Source organism: Corapipo altera, unplaced genomic scaffold, assembly GCF_003945725.1.
Source record: "Corapipo altera isolate COAL_440 unplaced genomic scaffold, ASM394572v1 55, whole genome shotgun sequence".
In the NCBI taxonomy this organism is placed as follows: domain Eukaryota; kingdom Metazoa; phylum Chordata; class Aves; order Passeriformes; family Pipridae; genus Corapipo; species Corapipo altera.
Genome location: NW_020884882.1, coordinates 10,709,318 through 10,730,184, shown reverse-complemented (window position 1 = coordinate 10,730,184; position 20,867 = coordinate 10,709,318). Strand labels below are relative to the sequence as shown.

General features: G+C 43.9%; 1 protein-coding gene across 2 annotated transcripts in view; it reads right to left on the bottom strand.

Annotated features, from left to right (window-relative positions):
• Positions 1-20,867, bottom strand: part of SYNPR (synaptoporin) — a 102,987-nt gene that overhangs the window by 18,041 nt on the left and 64,079 nt on the right. For both annotated transcript variants that reach the window (XM_027640549.1, XM_027640550.1), the window contains one exon: positions 10,830-10,954. In XM_027640549.1, the coding sequence (XP_027496350.1) occupies positions 10,830-10,954 (125 nt within the window). The remainder of the gene's footprint in view (positions 1-10,829; positions 10,955-20,867) is intronic.

The following is a 20,867-nucleotide window of genomic DNA, read 5'->3' as shown; positions in this document are numbered from 1 at the left end:
TCCAGACTCCGCAGCACCCAAAGGTGCCTTCAGTATCCTCTTCTCCTCAGTCTCCTCCCCTTCCACAGCAGAAGCACCTGCCCTTATGAAATCAATTCATTTTAATTTGGAGACTGAAAACAAAACTAAAATTTTCCAGCTGACGCAGCAATCCAAGCCTGATCTTTTGTTTATTTGCTTTCTAGAGGAAGAAAGAATACAGCTGGCTGATCAAAGAGTATTTGAAAATATTTCACTTTCAACTTCTGTGCACTTGATGAAACCTCTATATTTATTAGAAAAAAAAAATCCCAAAAAAGCCCACATCACTCTAGATTTATTCATCACTACGAGTAGTTTCACACAAATACATACTTCATCTTGCAAACATTTATTCCTAACTCCTATCCTGGGCATCTGAACATCCTAAATATCTCCACCTTGTCACAGTTGACTTCAGGGGCTTATACCCATCCAAATTCATGTCCACAGCAGTATCACCAAAAAACCCCCCGAAGATGCTGCTGGAAGTTGACCAGGAAAGCTGTAGCAACTTACACACTCTTCTGGTTTATGTCCAGTCTAAAGAATGGAAAATATTTCCCCTCTTCACATTTCCAATTTCTTAGGTTGTCAGGTTCCCAGCCCTCACTAGCACATCGCTGTGGTGCAGATGTTTGGCCAGTACTGGTTTCACAGGACAAGGTGCCAGGCACAGCTGCTGTCCCAGCAAACCACACTGTGTGCTGCACTGGGAGAGGGGGCAATTCCCTCTGCTCCATCCCTCTCCACCTCACATCTCTTCTCCTGCTAACACAGACCCTCCAAGGTGTTCAGGCCTCCAGGAAGGGAAGCTACAAAACCCTTTTGACGTTGGGATCTAAAGACATTGGAAGAAGGACAACCCTGGTAGTGGGGAGAGGACACCAGTGCTACATTCACAGCTTTAGATCCCTCCTGCAGGACCTGCTCCCAGTGACTGAGTTCACAAAGCTCTTGGAAAACAGCCTGTGCAACAGTTTCATCGCAGTCCCAGGGGAAGAAGTGTCCCGGACGCGTGCCAGCCGTAGCAGTGAACCTCCCCAGACTGTGCACGTAGCAGCAAACCCTAGTACTCCATCGTAGCACCAGAAGAGAAAAAAAAAAAGGCTCATTATAGAACACATGCTGCCGGGAACACTCGGAAAGCTGAGTGGGTGATCCCAACCCCACTTCCAAACCTACATCCAAGACCCAGATTTATCTCCCAAGATATTTTCACAGCTCTTCTCAGGAACACATGCCTTTACTTGCTGTGCAAGCAGAGCACAGCGCTCAAAGACCAGTCTTTACAACCCAAATACCTTCCCAGATTGGGCACTTTGTTCTTTGTCGTACAGACTGGTGGCATTATGCTCTGATTTCCCCTTGCTGAGCTATATTTTTGGGATGAACTGCTTCCTAGTCTCTGGGAAGTTTAGCTACTATCTCTGAAGAAAACTAACCCTTAATTATTCTAAAAAAATGTCATCATGTTCATGGAATAAGGCAAATTAGGAAGCCTGAAAACACCACAGGCATGCCTTTACATCTCCACATACACAACTGTCCAATGTTACCTGGCCCCACCATGAGATCCTGGTTGAACATCTGATGTCCCTCTTGCTGCCCTCTCCTCTGGATAGACACAGGAATCAGCTTCCAAACTAACAAGCCCCTGTGAGAGCTGAACAAAAGCCTCCATATGGAGAAAGATCTACAAAAATCTAAACAACTACAGATAAAACACAAGCAACCGAAATCATAAAGCAAAGGTCTTAAAAAGTCATTGAATCTAATAAGATCATTTCTGAGTAGAGGGTGTATCAAATCCCTGGGCGGTGTTTCTGCATGGAGTGACGTGGGACTGCTGATCCCCCGTTCCTGCACCCCAACACGCTCTGGTGTTGCTTGGATCAGTTCATAGCACTCACACCACCTGCAATACACCTCACCTTCCACAATGAAATGGTCCCTGAACTCCTAGTAAAAGTATTCCGAATTCTTGGGCATCACCTGGTGTTCAGCCAGAACCACCTGAGAGCATAAATCCTTTACCCTGTGAGCAGCAGTGTTCACATACAACTTGATCCAGGTCTATACACCGTGAAAGCAGCAATTTCACCTCCAAGACCAGCTGAGATAAATGGAAGAGCAATTACAGAAGATGCAGCAACATTTATGCTTTGTATTTCAACATTACTTTGCATTTTAACTGTGATTTTCTCAAGTATATTGTCCGAATGTGGTCTGTAGAGTTTTAGGGCATGACTCCAATGAAACTCCCAGTCACAATATTTACATTGGAAGGACATGTCAAATCCTTTTCTCAGTGAGCTGGTGGGTTCCAGTGCAGGCTGAGGGGCTCACAGGGCAGGAGCCAAGGAGACCTGCAGGTCTGCCAATGGACCTGTGGACAAACTGCCAGCACCTTCATACTCTGAATAGCCCAGGAAATGTGAATCCAGAGAGCACAGGCACTGAGTGAGGCTATGCTGGAGGGGGTTGGATGCCACACCTCTCCAGAGTCTACTGAATAAGAAATATTGCATTAAACTCTTGGTAAATAAATTCATGTAGAATCCAGGTGTGAGAGGAGGCCAAAGATATCCCACATATCCCATTGCCTACAGTCCTGGTGAAACCTTCAGGGCTGCTGCACAGCAAATGCACATTTCGGAGCAGGGAAAAGGGGAAGGACATGTTTGATTGTTCCCTAGCTGGGTCACTACACGCCATCTGGGGTATGAGATCAAATGCCAAACCAAGCAAAGCTGAAAGGTTTCTGCTTTGGTTGCTTCTGTACTGACAGCATGAAAATGTGCAAAAAGAAATTTGCAAGGGAAGTTGTCTTAAGTCTGACTTTTAGGAAAAGCCTTTGTGGCAGGCACAGATAAAACACCATCACTGCACAATACCGCAGAGACTATTCATGAATATATATTAAAAATTCAAATTGTGAAAAATCTGCATGTATTAACAAATCCAACAGTGACTTCCACTTTAAGAACAATTTTGGCCTAAAGAATTAATGAAGAACTTTTCTGGCACTAAAAGAGTGTTAAGCACAAAATATAGCCTCTGTGAAGAAAAATCAGCCAGTCTGGATCAATTGGACCATCCAAATTCATCAAGAATCCAATGGCTTTGAGTGCCAAGAGAAAAGCTCTACAATTTAATAAAGATTTAAGAAAGTGTTCTCCCTTATTTGCAGCAGACACCATCTCCAGAAAGTTGCTACCACTTTCCCCCCCCAGCTATGTGTCCACGGGCTCTGTGTCCACACAGTGTTTGTACATGGACATTCATAGCAGAAGACAAGAACTGACAATTCTGAAGGGTGGCAGAAAAAGACAAGTCTGCTCTATGGCCCCAGTTCATCACTCAAGGACATGTTTGCTTCATGTTTTAAGGAAGTAAAAACTACGAAGTAGAAGCTGAGGATAGTGGCAACTGAGAAAACCTCAACATCTGGAAAAGTCATGTTGTCTACAGAGCTGCTGCCTCACGACAAAAATAGTGCCTGGGCCAATCAGCTTGTCCCTGGTTGTGCAGTTCACTGGAGACTTCACAATTTTACACATATCAACAGCTAGACCTCCTCCTCTGACCTATTCAAGCACTGCCTGAGCAGAGGCTTTGACACCCTTGGACTGTGGTTTCCTGGTTGTGTACAATCCAGTTTGGCCCAGAAGCAAAGTCACTCAGACCAGCTCTCAAATTGTGGGGGCAGAGGATGATGTCTTCCTTCAATGGCACAGTGCTGAGGAGCAAACACACAGGGTCAGCCTCAAAGAGAAGCTGAAGATGGGGCTCTATCGGATTTCTAGTGGTTTCCTATAGATCTCAAAGGGTCAAGTGATTGGAAGCATCTCCCAGTCCCTCACTTGGGAAAGGGAAAAGGGTACTTGAATTTATCCACAGTTCAAACAAAACTGCCAACTGGCAATAATGACCATTCTTTGGCCAAGTTGCCAATCCTGAAGATTTCTACTAAATGGGTTTTGAAGACTGTAATTGGGGTCAGGAAGAGGCACTCAAAACTAGAAAAGTCACAAAGTCATCCTTATTTTTATCTGTTTTAATCAAACCAGCAAGGATCTCATCAAACTCTGACAACAGGAATTAAATTGTACATTGTGCTCATGGACAGTTGCTATCACAGACCACAGCTGTCCAAGTAAAAAAAGCACATTTTCTTCCATTCTACTGTACTCTTGGTTTGAAGACAGTATCCCCAGAGCCGTGAAGACCCTTAGACATTGGAGAACACTGATTTGCAGTTTTTAACTACTTCAGTATTCTGTAGCCATGCACAAGCACGCAAAAATCATATCATGGCATTCACTCTCTAATAACTACAATCAGTTACAAAAATGTGAAATATTCTTTCCTAAACTATGTTCACTCAAAGTTGAAAAGTATTTATTCTGCAGACCTGGATCACCTTTTCCCCAGCCCAGGAAACAATGTAAGAGCAAACAACTCTAAGCCAATAGCTCATTGATCAGGGTGCTCAGCTTGGCTTTGCGAGCTCCACGTTCAGGTTGCCCACCGGCTTATTTCAGTACAGAGACTTGACCAAGGTCTTTGATGCCTTCACTGCCAGGGAAGTGCTGGGGCCATACTTTAAATAGCTCAGAAAGCTCTTGCATTCATGTCACAATGGAATAAAATCTTTTTACCAGGTTTCCATTGGAAAAAAAAAAAAGATTTTGAAAAAATTGAGCTGCAATTTTCTGGTCAGTCGTACAAATTACCAGAATGTACAAATCACAACTGAGGGGGGGGGGAAAAAGTCTGCATTTCCCAGTTAAAAATACTTCTAATGTTTCAGCTTGCATCATCAGGCCACATTAAATATGAAGATAATTTCATGAAGGTGTCATGATTAGAGATATCTGTGTCCTGAAGGATTTCCTGAATTTTGCTCAGCAGGATGCAATGTTGGCTTCCTCATCCACATAACTTCCAGTTTCCACTAGCAGTAGTTAAAACCTAAAAGCCCTGGTCAGGCAAATTATTCTTTAAGAGGCCAAAACTACGTAAAAAAAGCACTGATGAGATCAGGGGATCTGATAAAATTCCAGATGAAACTTATGAAAGATAATTAAAGCCATGACCAAGCCTTCACTGTCCTACAGAGCTAGTTTATATAATCAGGGTATTGGTGAAAATCTCCAGCTTCACTGATATATTATTGAACACTTTTCCTCTGCAGTTCAGCTGTTAACTCCCTGTCTGCAGTGCTTGACAAGATGGTCACAGTTTGGCAAGAAAAGGGACTAAAATGATGCATCTTTCATGGACAAACCTATTGCAGATCCAGAAGGAACCACTGTCAACACACAGCTTGTGCTCTTCACTGTTGAATTCCATCCCATCGTCCCTGCAACTCCTGCTTGTGCAAAAGCACAGCTTCTCAAAAGCACCAAGTCTTGTTCAGAGTTCCAGGATGGAGATTTCCTCCTTTGTTCAGGAATGGGTCACACAGAGTTTAACCAGCCCCTCTCACCTTCCCGGGAGCTCTGCCAAATTCACTCGGGAACTGGGGCATCTACATTTTGGCACAGAGCACACCTGAAGCCAGAGCAATTCCTGCTGGCTTGCTTTTGCTTCCATCTACCCTCAAAAGGCTTACGAGGTCCCAGTTTGCTTTTCTAGAAGGGGCATCTTCTGTGAGATGAACACATCCAAAATAAAACACAAACCTTAAGGAGTTCAGTTCAATCAGTGACTTTATTCCTTCCTATCTCTCGTCCTCCCAAGACGTCTGGGAAGACAGCCTGCCACAGCTGACTAAAAGTCAGTGCTGCAGGCAACTACTTGGTTTAGAGACTATCCATTTATCCTGGTCTCCCAGCCATAATAAACATCTATAATCTTTCAGCCAAAATGTTTTTTCACTAAATTCTGAAGCAAGATTTACTACAAATGGATGAAAAAAAAATAGAAGGCTAGTACATTCTGGCACAGCAATGTGCTAACATTAACAGAGGCCTTTTCAAAGAAAGATATATGCAAAGCTCAGAAAGTTAGATGCTTTCTCCTTAATTATAATTTGTAACTTTTAAGTAGGCAATTCAGATCTGGCTGTCATATTCCACATGGAAGACTAGCCTACCCATCGCATGCAGATGAAGTGAACACTTTAAAGAGTGCTCAATGGGAATGTCTTTATTCAAATGAGATGCTTAAAGTAAATGAAAAGCTCCCATAAAACACTATTTCTTTTCCTTCAAAAGCAAGGATTACTTCAAGAGACAGTTTTACTAGCACACTGAAAAGATATTAATAGGTGATTTAGCATGAAATGGAAAACATTTGTTTTGCTTACTTCTGTGACACAAAGATGTGCTCAGATGTATTTTCAACAAGTTCTCATGTTAGCACCACCAGGAAATTCCATTCTCTCCCACCAGTACCTGTGACTCAGTGCTCCCAGCACCTATGCACGTGCTTAACTTAACCACTGTCTTAAGTGAGACTGTTTAAAATTTAACCATGTCATCCTCCAGGCCAATATCTTCCAAGCAGTTTACAGGATGAATGCCACAAGAAAAGGCAAGAAACACTCCAAATAAATTCCCATGCAGCATTTAACTTGGGGATACACTGTGTATGTAGGCTGGGCTTAAGAACTTCCAAAAGCTAAAGACAAAGATTTTAGTCCAGGACCTCCTCAAGATTTTAAAGACAGTAGAGTTATGGGATTGTACTGAGATCTCCTTTCCCATTGTCCTGCAGATGCATCCAGCACAACACCTCCACTCTGGGGATTCACACGAGCCACAGAGCTCATCAGCATCACCCACAGGCAAGATCTGGGCACAGCATTCCTCCCCTCGCCAGGACAGGAGGTAACCACAAAGCAGCAAAGAATACCTCTCACAGCACATCATCTTGAGAGCACTTCTGCTGTGCAAAGGTTCATTTAAATCAGTAGCTGAAGAAGCCCAAACCTTTCAGTGCAACTCTGTCAGTTACAAGTAAAACGTTATGTTTGAGAGACAAATAATTATGCAGCAAAAAATCTCCAGTAGAGACTCAGTAAGTCGAACAACCAAAAAAATTAGATTTTAGGAGGACTGGTGAAAAAGCACCTTAAAACAATGAATACTACCAACAAATATGTGCAGAGTAAGTATACTATTCCATCACTTGCTATCAAAGCAACACCAAGGAATAGCAAAGTACAAGATAAAAATGTTGCTGGGATCAGAGAAAATAATAAACGAACAGGACCTTTACCAGGCCTCTTATTACAGAAAAAAATTATTGCTTCAGGGCATTTGGATGAGTGACAAATCCAGTCTGAAAGGGTGATGGACTGCAAGAGGAACAAACAATTCCAAGATGCTGATTTCCTCCCCCCTACCCCTCAAAGATTCATTTCTGGGGTGAGGGTAAAGCTGATGGACATCCTAATATGTGCCAAATTTGCAAGACACTGTACTAAACACAGATTCTAATGCTGACAAAAACTGCTAGTGTGGAATCAGAAGTTTTTTCCATATTTGAAGGTGCAAAGCCTCTGAAATGCCTATACAGGTATCCAGAATAATGGCTGATTTGTGCTTTAAAGCATAAGGAAGGAAAGAAATTCTTCATAATAAAACTAGAACTAGGTAGAAATGAGAAAAAACTTTCAGTGAATATTTGAAACATCCTTATGAATATCAGCCTGGGCATGGAAGACTCTGGTAGGATCCATAGAAAAGTGTGGCAGATATCCAGGAGACACCGCTGGAGGGTATTAGGGTTTGGACTACAGGTTTATTTCCACATTACAGGGTGACTACAAGGTCATGGATGTGGGTTGCAGAAAGCTTAAATGAATTAGTTTAGTTGTGGATGGAAAAGCATCCACCTCGTCTCCTGTTCCAGAAGAGACGGTGGAGCCAGATTTGGGGTCAATTACCCAGCAGTGACATTGGAGAGACTCTTCTGTGGTTACCACACCCCAGCAGCACGAGCCCAGAGCTCTGTCTAATAGTATTAATGATTGCTCTTGAATTAATTTATATTGCTTGCTGGAGACTTTTGAAATTTGTAGGCTGGAGATTCAAAAAAATCTCAGTTAGAGGGTATGAAGATGTTCCTTTGTTTCAGGAGCATCTGGAACTACCTGCTGTGGAGTGCAATGCTTCTTCAGTACCTTCAAGACTGGCCTGGGGCTACATGAATCACTGGTTTGAAGTTGCCTTGGCATTCAGTATGTTTTAATCACACATCCCCAGACCCCACAAGAACTGGTTTTGCCCTCCTGCACCTTCTTTTTCTTTATCTCAGGTGATGGGCCCCAGAAGCACATGGTCTAAGTGCAGTGCCCCCTCCATTCAGTACGGAAAACTCAGTCCCCATTCTGATCTTGCTTTTTCAGGCTCCTTCAATCTTGTTTCCAAAACATCAAAGTCTTCTTGCTTTGCCAAGCTGCCCTGTTGAGCCTCACCACTTTGTTTACTTGCTTAAAGCTCTTGACACTTGTCATCTACTTGCCAAGGTCTAGCAGTTCATCTTCTAGGAGAAGAAAACAAAGCCTCAAACCCACACCAACAGGAACAAAAGCAGCTGGTAGCACAGCTGCATGGCTTTCTTCATTTCAAGTCATGCTGGAAGGAGCAGCTCATAAAAAACAGTGCTCAGGTATTCAGCTTGTCACTGCTGACAGCCACAACAGCAGTGGGGTGTCAGGTGCTCAGCAGCATCCCTTCCTTCCACCTACACCTCCCCCAGCTGACAGCCAATAATCAGGACTCTGAAGGCATTTGAAAGGAAAATGCCATGTGAAGACGGACTTGTTCAGATCTGAATGCAAGACAACTGGTGGGAAACTCATCCTGTCTACACAAAGCCTACGTGCCCATGCAGGGATATGAGCCTCAGGAGCGCAGTCATGATGAGGGAGCCTGAACTTAAAACACGTCTGCTTTTTCCAAGGGCATTTGCTCCTCTACTATGAGATGTTACCTTTCCCAATTAATCTCATTTCTGCTTTTTAGAGCATCCCACCTCCACTCTGAGGAGGGAGCGCTGGAGAAAAGCAGAAAGAGCAAATATACGAGGGAGCCACAGGAATATTTAGACGAAACAATAAGATGACACCAAGTTCCACACGTAGCACTGGGCCAGATTTTCCAGGCATACATCTGCTGCCCCATCTAGTCTGCACATCTTTGGACACTTTTTGCACATGCCTCAGGTTCGCATACAAAATCCCAAATTGCACAAAACCAGAGTATCTTTATGCTTCTCCCAAAAAACAGCAGCTGGATGAGTGTCATCTCCCTTCTCATCTGCACATTCCAGGTGCATTTATACCACGTAGCCAACCATCTCACTGTATATGCCACAGACCCCATCTGTGCATGCTGAGTTCAAGGGCCATCTATAGCCTCAGCTGCATCCCTCCTGCAGATAAGCCCTATTTTGCATCATCTTTGCAACATGCTGGAATGTAACAATTACCCATCAATTAATCCAGTTTTCTAATAAGCAAGACTGTGGGAAATTGCAGATCCAGTCACTTCCTTCTAGGAAAGATGGTCAACCCGCCTGGTAAAACACCAGGAGATACTTGATGGCTACTTCTCTCCCTTTTATTAACTTTTAACATAAAATACTATTTTATAATCATGCAAACTAAAAGCACTTCACTGTAGGGTGTATTTGTAATGAATGTTGGAGAAATGACCTATTTGGAAGTGAATCAAATTACAAATTCACATAACTCAATTTTCAGGATCTCTCTTAGGCATACCAAGCAGAAATGAAAGAAAATGTAGACAACTTCAAGACAAAAATAAACATTTGTAATACCAGAAAACGTGACTTTTTTGAGTAATAAATATGTGTCAAACAAGAATAACGTTTCAAGGAATCAAATTCAGTTCCCACTGTTTGGAATTTGCTATATTTTAGAACATGTTAAAGAAATAGATGTTTTCAAGTCTGGTCTGTGCATAATAATCATAAGCAAAACAGCATGTGATTTCCCAAAGAAGCATAATAATTTTAGAGTCATAGTGTACTAGACTTGAGATTGGATTATGCATCCTCTTCTTAATCATATCAATTCCTTGAAGAAATCACTTACATGGAAGTGAACAGTTTCTACTGACATCTCTAAAAACAGAAGACTGTCGATGTTCTTTTGAAGTAGGATCTTAAACACCATGAACATTTTATATATATATATATATATATGTATATTTAAATGCACTACAGCTTTCAGATGTACTTAAACAACATAAAAATTGTTTTCTTAAATCACAAGGTTTAAAGCAGTCAGGCACCGAAAGATGCAGACAGGCAATTAGTAAAATTTTCAAAAGCATTTCAAAATTACGGTTCAAACTGGTTTTGGTTTTTTTGCTTCCCCTTCCCATGGAAAAGCTATTTCAAACCCTTGCTACTCCAACAGATGGGAATCCTCTCTCATTTCCAGCTTAGTTAATGGCTGCACTACAGTTAATGGATATTTTAGCCCCATTTTTTTCCTTGGGCCGATGTGCCATTTTGTTTTTCCTTGCCTGCCGTTCTCCACTCCCTGAGCTGTCCTGGCCTTCACATGGCTCTGCATGCTCTCTTCTCCTTCACTGAGCTCCCATTTCCCAGAGGTTCCCACAGCCCCATCCAGACCAGGCGTGGCCAAGTTTATTCCTCCTTCACACCCAGAGCCTAAACGACATTGCGAGGAAAATTCAGGAAGCCCAGATTGGTGTTTAATCAAAAGCTGCTACAAATGATGGGACACCCCACTGCAGCCGGGTTCCACCCCAGCCCCCGAGTGCCTCCCTGCCAACGCACCGCCGCGAGCCAGCCGGGGTTACCTGAAGGGGTAGGCAAAGGCTATGTCAATGCTGAGGTCACTCTCTGACTTGTTTGCACAGTCCACACTGAGGCGCAGCTCTCCAGAGTACCCACCGCATGTTGCAAATGCAAAGATTGCAAAAAGCTGTCAAAAACAAACAACATTTTTATTTTATTTCATTATGGCAACCCCCACAAGCAGATCCATGCAGTAGCTCTTGCTGCAGCACCAGCCCCCTCGGGTCAGGTTATCCATCACTCCCTGCATTCAAAGCATTGTCACACAATACTCCTGCACCCTTCCCAAAAGCAGATGCAAAGAACCAGGAAAAGTGAAGCTCTGTTGCCATGCAGACAGAAGCACCACCATTTGCCTATGCCAGGCATCTCAGCCCTCCCCTCCTGTCTTAAACCCCATCTGGGATTCACAACCCAGGTAGCTATTTAAATCATCCCACTGACAGGAGAGACTGGACAAGAAGAGAAGGACGAATATTGACTGAGCATAATGAGTCAGTCTTAACCAAAACAAAAACACTGGTAGAAGTATTTACAAGCTGCAACCAGAGTAACAATAGTAGACCAAGAAGTGGCCACCATCCCACTGCATGGCAAAACATGGAATTGTGTTGCCCCTCTTTCAGCTGATGTATGAACTTGGCAAAAAAACACCTCTTTTTTTTTGATTATTTTTATTAAATCAGTACCATAATCCAAGATGGATATAAAGGTGGACGAAACTGGCAGCAAAGCAGAAAAAAAATTTCCAAACTTCAGATAAAAATCAGGCAAACTGGAAAGGAACAAAGAGCTTGGGTGGGTCTGATGCAAACCCATACCACATCTTAATCTTCCAGGAGAAAAAAAAGTGAAGGAGGCAGTGTGAAGGCCACAGACACATCGGCATTTATACCAAGGGTTCAAACAGAGAAACTGGAAGCAGGCATAAGTGTCTTAAAACATCACTGACATAGACTTCCCTGGAAGACCCCAAGCAGAAGTAGGGACAGTTTATTTGTGCGTTGTAATTTAAATTAAAGGACAATGCAGCACTATAGCTCTGAAGTAAGTCCATCAGCTTTAACAGAGTTACTATGAGAGGGGCAGATATGGGAAATGACAAGCAAATGCCCGATTCCAGACACAATTAAATAAGCTAAACGTCAGGAACCCTGAGGAAACAGTGGACACATCTGGGAAAGAAACCATGTTTTTAGACACTGAAAAATTATGTTGCAAGTAGATGTATCGGCAAAATAAAGAACTAAAAAGTATAATAAATAGAAAAAATAGATCTATTCTTGCTGCACAGGGCTTTGTAAAACACAACATTAATCTTAGTTCTTCCAATTCATAGCACAAGCAAAGCCCCAAGTTTCAGCTGCTGAAGCAATTTTGCCTGTGCACCTTTTCCCCAGAGACTGTCAGATTATAGGGGTGTCTCCTATCATGGGGAGACCCTCCCCAGCTGCAGGGTGATGTGCTGAGCATGATGGAGCACAGGAGAACAATGCAAGTTCCTCTCCACTACTCACTTCCAATGTGATCAGGGCATATCACGTATGGAGGATAGATTTGCAAACGTATTTAGGTACCCAGTGAGGAGGAAAGTTGATAAAAACTTTGATTGAATCAATTCTTTTTCCTGAGCTCACTGAAAAAAAGGAAAGCTGAATTTTACTATGAATTGACTTGTTATGTATGTGCCACTATAACTTAAACAGTGTTCTCTCATCCTAAATGAGGCAATTCCTCTGTACACAAAAGAAGTTTCTGCCCTTACATGCAGCACAGCACTGAAAATCAACATTAATCATCTCAGGTTAATTTGTGAGGTGATGTAAGAAAACAATATATTAAGGAGAACAGGAGAGAAACCTGACCTGCTTTCTGGCCTAATTAACAGAGTTGCAAATGCAAATGTTTTGCAGGTACATAGAGAGGTACAAAGATTAACAGTGATATATAAAGCGGGAACTGAAAGCCTGTGGGTTGAGACCAACCACCTTAAAGGAAGAGCCATCACCTCTTAGCTACAGCTCTCAGCAAGGGGACAAGTAGAGGAAAGAGATGCAATTGAAATGCATTGGAAATCAGCATAATGGGTGTCACCATGTTTTATCACCAATGGCACAGAGCCATACCCAAAAACACAGCTCAGGCTATTCCTTCCCAGAAAGTATCTCCTTCAGAGTTCCCAGTTTTTCCTCTCTCCTATTGAGAGCACCTCTGACAGCAGACTCAGCCACCTGGAGTCTCTGACTGACGCTAAATAGTTCAGATCTAGCCTTTACTCACCCTCTAGCCCCATGTTCAGCTCTTAAACAGCAGCTTTTCAGATGCCTTCACTTGTTCAGCAGACCCTCCAGGCACAGCCACCAGCTTCCATCCTTGCTCAGCACACATTCTGCTCCACCCACCCAGTCAGCACCCACAAGGCAGGTGGGAAAGTAAAGAGGACACAGCTGGAGACTTTTATACCAAACTTCAGCAATGCCTCAGCCAACTCAAGCTTGGCTCCTTGCCATGGCTGGATCAGAGGCTGCTGATGGATGGGATCACCCAGCTGCCAGTAATGCCCAGCCAGTCCCCACAGCTGCATGCTGAGGCCATGAAGCACCTTTTGAAAGCATATTTACATTTTGCATCAAGGGAGAACAGAGTGAGGGCTGTAAATTCGTGGTATTTCCCTGGGGTATCTCAGCGAAGCAGTGGTGCAATTCTCCTTCTCTTGCCTCTGCATTTTCCCTTTCCCCCCCACCCCGCCCCAGGTTGTGCTGCTTGATGTTGTTAGAGGAGTGCCCAGTGCAATAAGCCAAGATTTACTCGCTGTTTTTTCTGCACACAGTAATTCTGTGGCAGTTTCGGGGATGCTGTAAACACCACTGTATTTTATTATAGCAGGATTTGTGTAAATGGCAGTTGTAAACCCCATAATGGGAGCTTTATGGGCCAGATTCAATAAAACCTCCATCTGTGAGATAATTTTATTGAACCTGGCCTCTCTGAAATTGAAAAGTTTATGGAGAAAGGGAAAGTGTTTCCCTGTGTTCCTATTTACTCTTTGCCTATAAATCCACACGCAGCACCACTCCTATCAGCAGTGTGCCTGTACACTGCTTCTCCCCTTCACATGAGATAAATCTCCCCCGCATGCAGTTACCCGTGGTTATCGCATGGCTGCTGCCTCCCACGGCTCAGCCCCAATGGCCAGTTCTGTGCTGGCTTCCCTGGAGAAACACGGTGCCCTTGAGGCAACAAATCCTTGTTGCCATGGCTGTGCCAGGCTACTCCTGCCCACTGGCAAGGGAGCAAGGCAAACCCTGCCATCCCCTGTGCACCCCGACCCTCCTGCAGCTGCAGGTATTGCCTTGGCATTGCAATGCAGTGGGGAGGTTGGTGCCTTCACATGTGCCTGGACCCTTGCAGGGAAATGGAGAATGCCTGTCCACCGCCTGGACCAATGTTTACCCCACATTCCGTGTGGGATAACATGCCAAGCAAGCATCTCACTCATTCAATGTACACTGTTGAAGCAGTTACCAACAAGCCCAGTGTGGCCATAGACTGATGGGAAAGAGAGAGGAAGGGACATTTTTTGTTCTCCTTAGCACAGGCTGGAGCAATGCATATCTCCCATGTCCAGTCCAGGCTGGCTGGAAGATCACCCTTCTTCCTCATGGACTCAGACACATCTGTGACAAGGCAGTGAGTTTCTGTATAGAGATGAGCATCTCATCCCCTGTTGCTATTACGGTGATATTCCCTTTATGACTTCCAGCCTTGGCCAGGACTTTGGTATATTTTTGTCAGGAACTCAGGTAAATCCCACAGTCTAACTTAAACCAAGAGAAATTACATTTTTTATGATACTGTGGAACAATAAACAACCTTCTCTGTCAAATCAGATGAACATGTTTTAAAGTTCAGTTGGCTCCTTAGCACTTTAAGAAAAAAACAGAAATATAATACCCAGCAAAGCACATGCTTCTCACCAGAGCAGGCCAGGGAAAGGTTCATCAGGTGATTTATGGCATCAGCTCCTTTCTTCCAATGCCAGGCTTCAACACAATGGCAATAGATCCTCTAATTTGGTATTTAGGTGCTGTTATTTATCCAGACTCAAGGCTGGTCTCCTTGTTTCCCAACCCAGCCATCCCTGGTGGCCAGGGACTCAGGGCGTGCAATACCCTAAGGGAACCAACATGCCAGCTGTGCATGAGACGGTTGCATCTCAGCACTCAACCCTGGACATCACTCATCCCACTGTGGAAGGGAAAAATGGGATCATTTTCCATTACTTCTCCGTGTCTGGCTTTCCGACAATTCCCCTCAACGCCTGCTGAGCGACAGGCTCACTCTGCACACCAGGAGAAGGCAGAATGACTCCTGACAAGGCGAGTTAAAAGGCTTATGTAGCACATGTTACAGCTAAAACGTCCCGGTAGGAAGATAACGCTGTCATTTAAAATTGATGAAACTTCTATATAAACCACTTGCTTTTTCCGGGAGCACGTCTGCCCTGCGCAGCAGCCTTTGGCAGCTTGCTGGCAGATGAGATGGAGCCATGCTGAAGGCACACCCCAAATCTATCCCAGAGGAGAACCCTGCTCTGCCTGAGGGCTCCTCGGTGAGTCCTCCAGGAGGGCAAGATCTGAAAAAAAGTGTCAATCTTGCCTGGAGCTGTAGTGGCCAAAAACAAGCTGTGAGTGACATAGTTCACTATGTGGGTTGGTCTCCAATGTTTTCCCTTGTGCTTGAGGGAAGAAAATGGGAATGAACCTGCTGGATGCTTTCCCAGAGAGGTCCTCCCCACAGCCCCCTACTCCTGCCCTAGCACTGAAAAGCCAAAGGGAACTCCTGACACTTTTAAAGAGCAACCTGAAATATCCAAAACGCCTACTCTATTATTAGTCATTTTACATGTTCAGAGTGTTTTAAAAAAAGACCTATTTTCCTGGCATCATTTCTGGATGTAAGACTTCCCTTTCTCCATATTGCCATAATAAAGAGACTGCAAAACCCTTGCCAAATGTTCTACTGCTTTACACTTTCTTCTGCTCACTGTGGCCAAGGGCGCGCATGGAGCGGGGAGGGAGCGCGTCGCTCCGAGGGCTCTGGAGAAATCCCCCCTCAGCCGGCATCGCTCACCCAGCAGTGTCTCGTTAAACTGAGATTATTTATTTATAGGGCAGACCAGTAATTGAACATTATTATTAAGGCTGTAAAGGGAAGGTACGAAGGCACTAAATGATTGTACGGGAAACATTTACTGCAGAGCTGATGGCCCAAAATATGTCACCAGTGAAGGATTAGGAAGCACTCTCTCCTCCGGGTCTCTGCCTGTTTCTTTTTTAAAATCTGGCATTTTTCCTGCACGGATCTGAGCTGCAGACTTCCTGGAATCACTTCTCCTACATACAAGCCTTTGTGCACTGGAGATTATCAGATTATTGACTTTGGAATTCCTAATTATATCAACTTGACTGGTTGATGAATTGGAGGTGGATGGCATCGCAGCCGACGCAGTGCTGGGGGGGAGGCGATGACTAGCAGGAGTCATTTTCGTCCAACAGTTATACAGGGAGAAAGCTGAAATATATTCTACTCCTGCTGAGAAATAAACCCTAAAGCAATACTTCACTAATTGCTGAGATTTGGTGTCCCCTCCTCATAAATAAACAGCAGCATTGCTAAGAATACTCCTGCGCCTGTCCAGACCTGGTCTGTGTGGAGGGAAAAGCCCAGGGATGAGGGAGCAACTCAGAGTTCGGGCATGAACCACAAAGGCCACTGCCACCCACCTGGAGGAGACCAACTTTCTCACATGGCTGTGGGGTCTTTGCTGGGGCTTTACAACTTTCTCACATGGCTGTGGGGTCTTTGCTGGGGCATTGCAGCAGTAAACCCTTGTTTGGCACTTTAGGGCATCTGCAGAGAGCAGCCCTTGATGCCACTGGCTGGATGGAAAGACCTGACCCCACGGCGGGCAGGAACCCCGCAGCATCCTCTGTTTAAAGCACAGCATTTCACTTAATACTTAGCATTTTTAAAATGAAAAAAAGCCAAAATACTTAATTTGATTTTTAATGGAAAGATTTATGGAAATGAAATTGGGGTATTTTTAGTGAGTAAAGATCATGTTATAATAATTTGGTTCCACAATACTTTAATCCCAAGGAGACAGACTTCTCTCTTTTTCTTTGAAGAAAACCTTTATCTTTTTTATTCATCTTCCATTGATTATTCTAAAAATCCCATTTAGCTCCACCACATAATGGTATGGTAGTCTTTCCTCATTATATTTTAATAGAATAAAACCCAACTGTATATGAGAGGATTAGATAGCCATTCGTTGGGGTAAAGAACATTGTTCCTCCAGATGGCCAGACAGAATCTATGTAATGCCTTTCCTATTTATTAAGTTCAAAATGTAATGCAAGCTGATGAGATGTGTTTCATCCAGTATTTAATGGGTCAGCCACACAGTTGAAAGCTAATGCTAAGGTTGGCAGCAAGCATGGAAGAGTTAACAGCCAGAAAATAGAGACACATTTAGAGCATCTCTTCTTGGACTCAGTGAAATAAAAAGGGGGGAGAAAGGTACTTACATAAGTAGGGCAGAGATGCTGAGCTCTCCTAGCCCCTCTAACCATTAGTCAAAGGTTCGAGGTAAACATTTACAAAGGCCTGAGGGTTATTTTAATTTATTGTATAAATTGCTTTCTGCACAAGGACACTGACAGATTGGCAACAAGTCTTTCCTGAAACAACAGACACGGATATGTGCTGCAGACAGGTTTAGGAGTACCTGGAGTACATGGCCTCATTTGGGATATATCACAGGTGTATCTACAGCCTGCAGCCCTTTTCCCCTCTGGCTGCAGAACAGCCTGGAAGTTACGGCTCTTCCTCTCCACAACTCCCCCTTTGTGTCCCCTTCTTTTAAGGACGTGGGAGCACAAGTTGGACAGACATGTTTAGAAATGCACATATAATCCCTGAATGACTCATGCTGTGACATATGTCACTGCAGCAGAGACATGTGCTCCTTTTTGGGCCTGAGAGCTTTTCCAGCAAAAAAATGACAACCATGGTGGTCTCTATGAGGATCCACATTGTGACAGTGCCTAGAGCATCACAAGTACCCAGAGTCCAGGAAAGCAGCCACTCCTGGGCTGTGTCCCCTTCCTCTCAACCATGCCAGCTGTCCCCCCACATGCCCACATTGTCTCATAAGCTGCTTTGGCATCTACCACATGTGATCACCACGGGCAAAACCAAGGAAAGCCATGGTGAGGTAAAGGAGAGGTTTTCTAACAGGTCATGTTAATTCTTATTTTAATAACTGGTAATGTGCAACAACCTAGCAAACAGTCAGGTTAATGAATAAATGTAACTCTGTTCCTGCTCCCTCCTGAAAACACAGGTTTTGTGCAGACTTTACAGCGTGATTATATGGGATTTATTGTGTAACAAGTGTAAACATTTAATTATAAAATAAAAAAGGTTGGATGGCTGCTTGTTTCCCTGTTTGCTGGTGGGTTTAAAAGCATATGGGTTTAAAATGGTCAATGATGTAATATAAATGCATATAGAGCACGATCCAAGTTATTACTAAGTAGGATTTACTCCCTCTAATAATCACAGGGATTTACATTATGGCTGAGTGACATCCACACATGGGAAGCATTCTGTGAAGAGAAAGTGCCCCTGAACTTAATGTCGCTAAGCCCCTGATGGTCAATAAAGCCACAGGGGCTCAGGGTCAACCAAGACTACACCATACCTTCTCCACTGCAGCACTGGGTGGCAGGGGACCACAAACCCAGCTTGCAAAAGCAGTGTTGTACACAGTGCTCATACTATCAGCCCCGGGCTGGGGCTGGGACAAGGCACCTCTCCTAGCTGGAGAGACCAGCCCCATCCCCAGCTCTCCCAGCATCACCACCAGGCACCACCGGGTGGGTCGAGTCCCCTGGCAACACTCTCTGATGGCTGCTGGGACTGCTTCCTCACCTAATTTGTGTCTTTTTTCTTTCCATTAGCTTTAGCTTCTTTCCCAGCACTACTTGGTAGACCTGGGCTCCAGAGGAGAATTTTTCTGCTCTGGTGACAGATGCACACAGCGGAACTGAGAGGCTGGAACACTCCTCTGACCAGAAAATGCTCCGACAGCTGGGTCCCCACAGTGTGGCACAGCGTGGGGGCTGCAACCAAACCCTCCCTGGGTCAGCACCCACGGAAAATGATTATTACAGGAAAGGCTCCTGTCCTTCAATCACTCTGTATTATTTATGACCTAATGATTGCCCATTGACCAGCTGGGATTACACGTTCTTGAAGATGTTTCTGGGTGAATGAAAGGGCATTAACCTCATTATTATCACGACCGTGCTCATCAGAGGCCATTAGTAGCTTCCTCTCAGCTCCCTGGGCTGCCGTGTAGCTCTCTGCTGTCATCTGCTGCCTCTTCACCCGACGCCCCATACGCTTGCACTGGCACTGACTCCTTTCTCAAACAGATTTAAGGAAATGGGTGAAAATTATTTATCTTGGGAAGGAATCCATAAAGCCCTTGGGATTAGTAATCCGGCGCAACAGCTTTTCCCCCATGAGGATTTGAGAGTGCTTTCAAATTGCTAAGCACTGGAGCCTCCAATCCCTTCTCACACACCCAGCAGCCCTATTTCAGTTCATGTCTGGTCCTTTTTACTTCTTTTTCAGTCCCACAACGCCTGTACAAGCAGGACCACTGGGAACAAGGCTTTGCTCTTGGAAAAGCACATCTAGTTTTCTAGGCAGTATGTCTGCAAAGCCCTCCAGGGACCACCCAGTCCTGGCCACTGAGGTCCATTAGGAGTGTCCCTCAGTAGCCTGACCTTCACAGGTATTCCTTTCTTCCTCAGACCCAGCCTCACCATGATACCACTTGCACTGGAACATGGTTTGAGCCCTCCAAACCAGAGTATCCCATGCATGTGGGACCCAAACATGGGCCACATTGCCTCATCTCAAACCAGTTTTAGATGGAAAATTCCATGGGAGATGACTTTGACCTCAACACCCACCCCTGCACAAAAGGCTGGAATAAGAATTTGCTCCTGGCTAAATATCAGCCCACATGGTAAAAATAATTTATTTTTTAATAATTAAGATGATGGGCTATAAATGAACATTTGCTTTGCTGAGCTCTGGGAATTCACAGGGAACATTTTGAGCAAGAAACATTTTTAAAATTAAAACCTCCCTCTCCTCTTCTTTTCCACCACTCCCATTATACTCTGTCCCCAGAGATGGCAGTGCTCTCCTTCCCACATGTAATCATAAAAAGTAACACCTAAACATAAACATATTTAGGAAATGCTAATAACAGTGTCCTTAAATTGAAATAAAAATGTTCTCTATCTCACTAGCTCCTGACACACTTCATCCGGATACCTTAAGTTGTCCTCTTTCCTCTACACTCTTCCCGACTGTGCTGCTCCACACCTCTTGCCTGCCTCTTTTTTTTTTTCCATGTTCATTCACATTCCCTGAAATCTGCACCCATATCTGCTTCTAAACACAAAAAGAAAAAAAACTTTCCAAAAATCTCACCTGAATGTTCTCCATTTCCTTCATGGTTCAAAATACTTAATTCTGAGATAACTAGTCATCCTTCCCTTTCTCTCAACTGTTAGCAGCTGCTGCACATCTTCTATGCCACTTCCCAACATACTTCAAATCCTTCCAGACCCCAGGAAAAAAAAGCAGGCACTTGTATAAAACCACTAATGCATCAATACATTTTTGGCTATTGCAATCTTTACATCTGCACTGCTGGAGATGATTATCCAGCTTTTTTTTTTTTTTTTAAATCAGTAGATTCAGGTCTATGGAATAAAGCCAGGAGCACTAAAATAAGGAAGGAAAGAAAACACAAGCAGAATGGAAAAAGCAATTGAACATGCTATAAACTCAGAATCAGGTGAAAGCTAATTATGGCCATGCTCACTGAAAAGATAAGGACACGGCAAGGGAGATAGACTTATTAATTATTTGTGTTATGGTAGCAC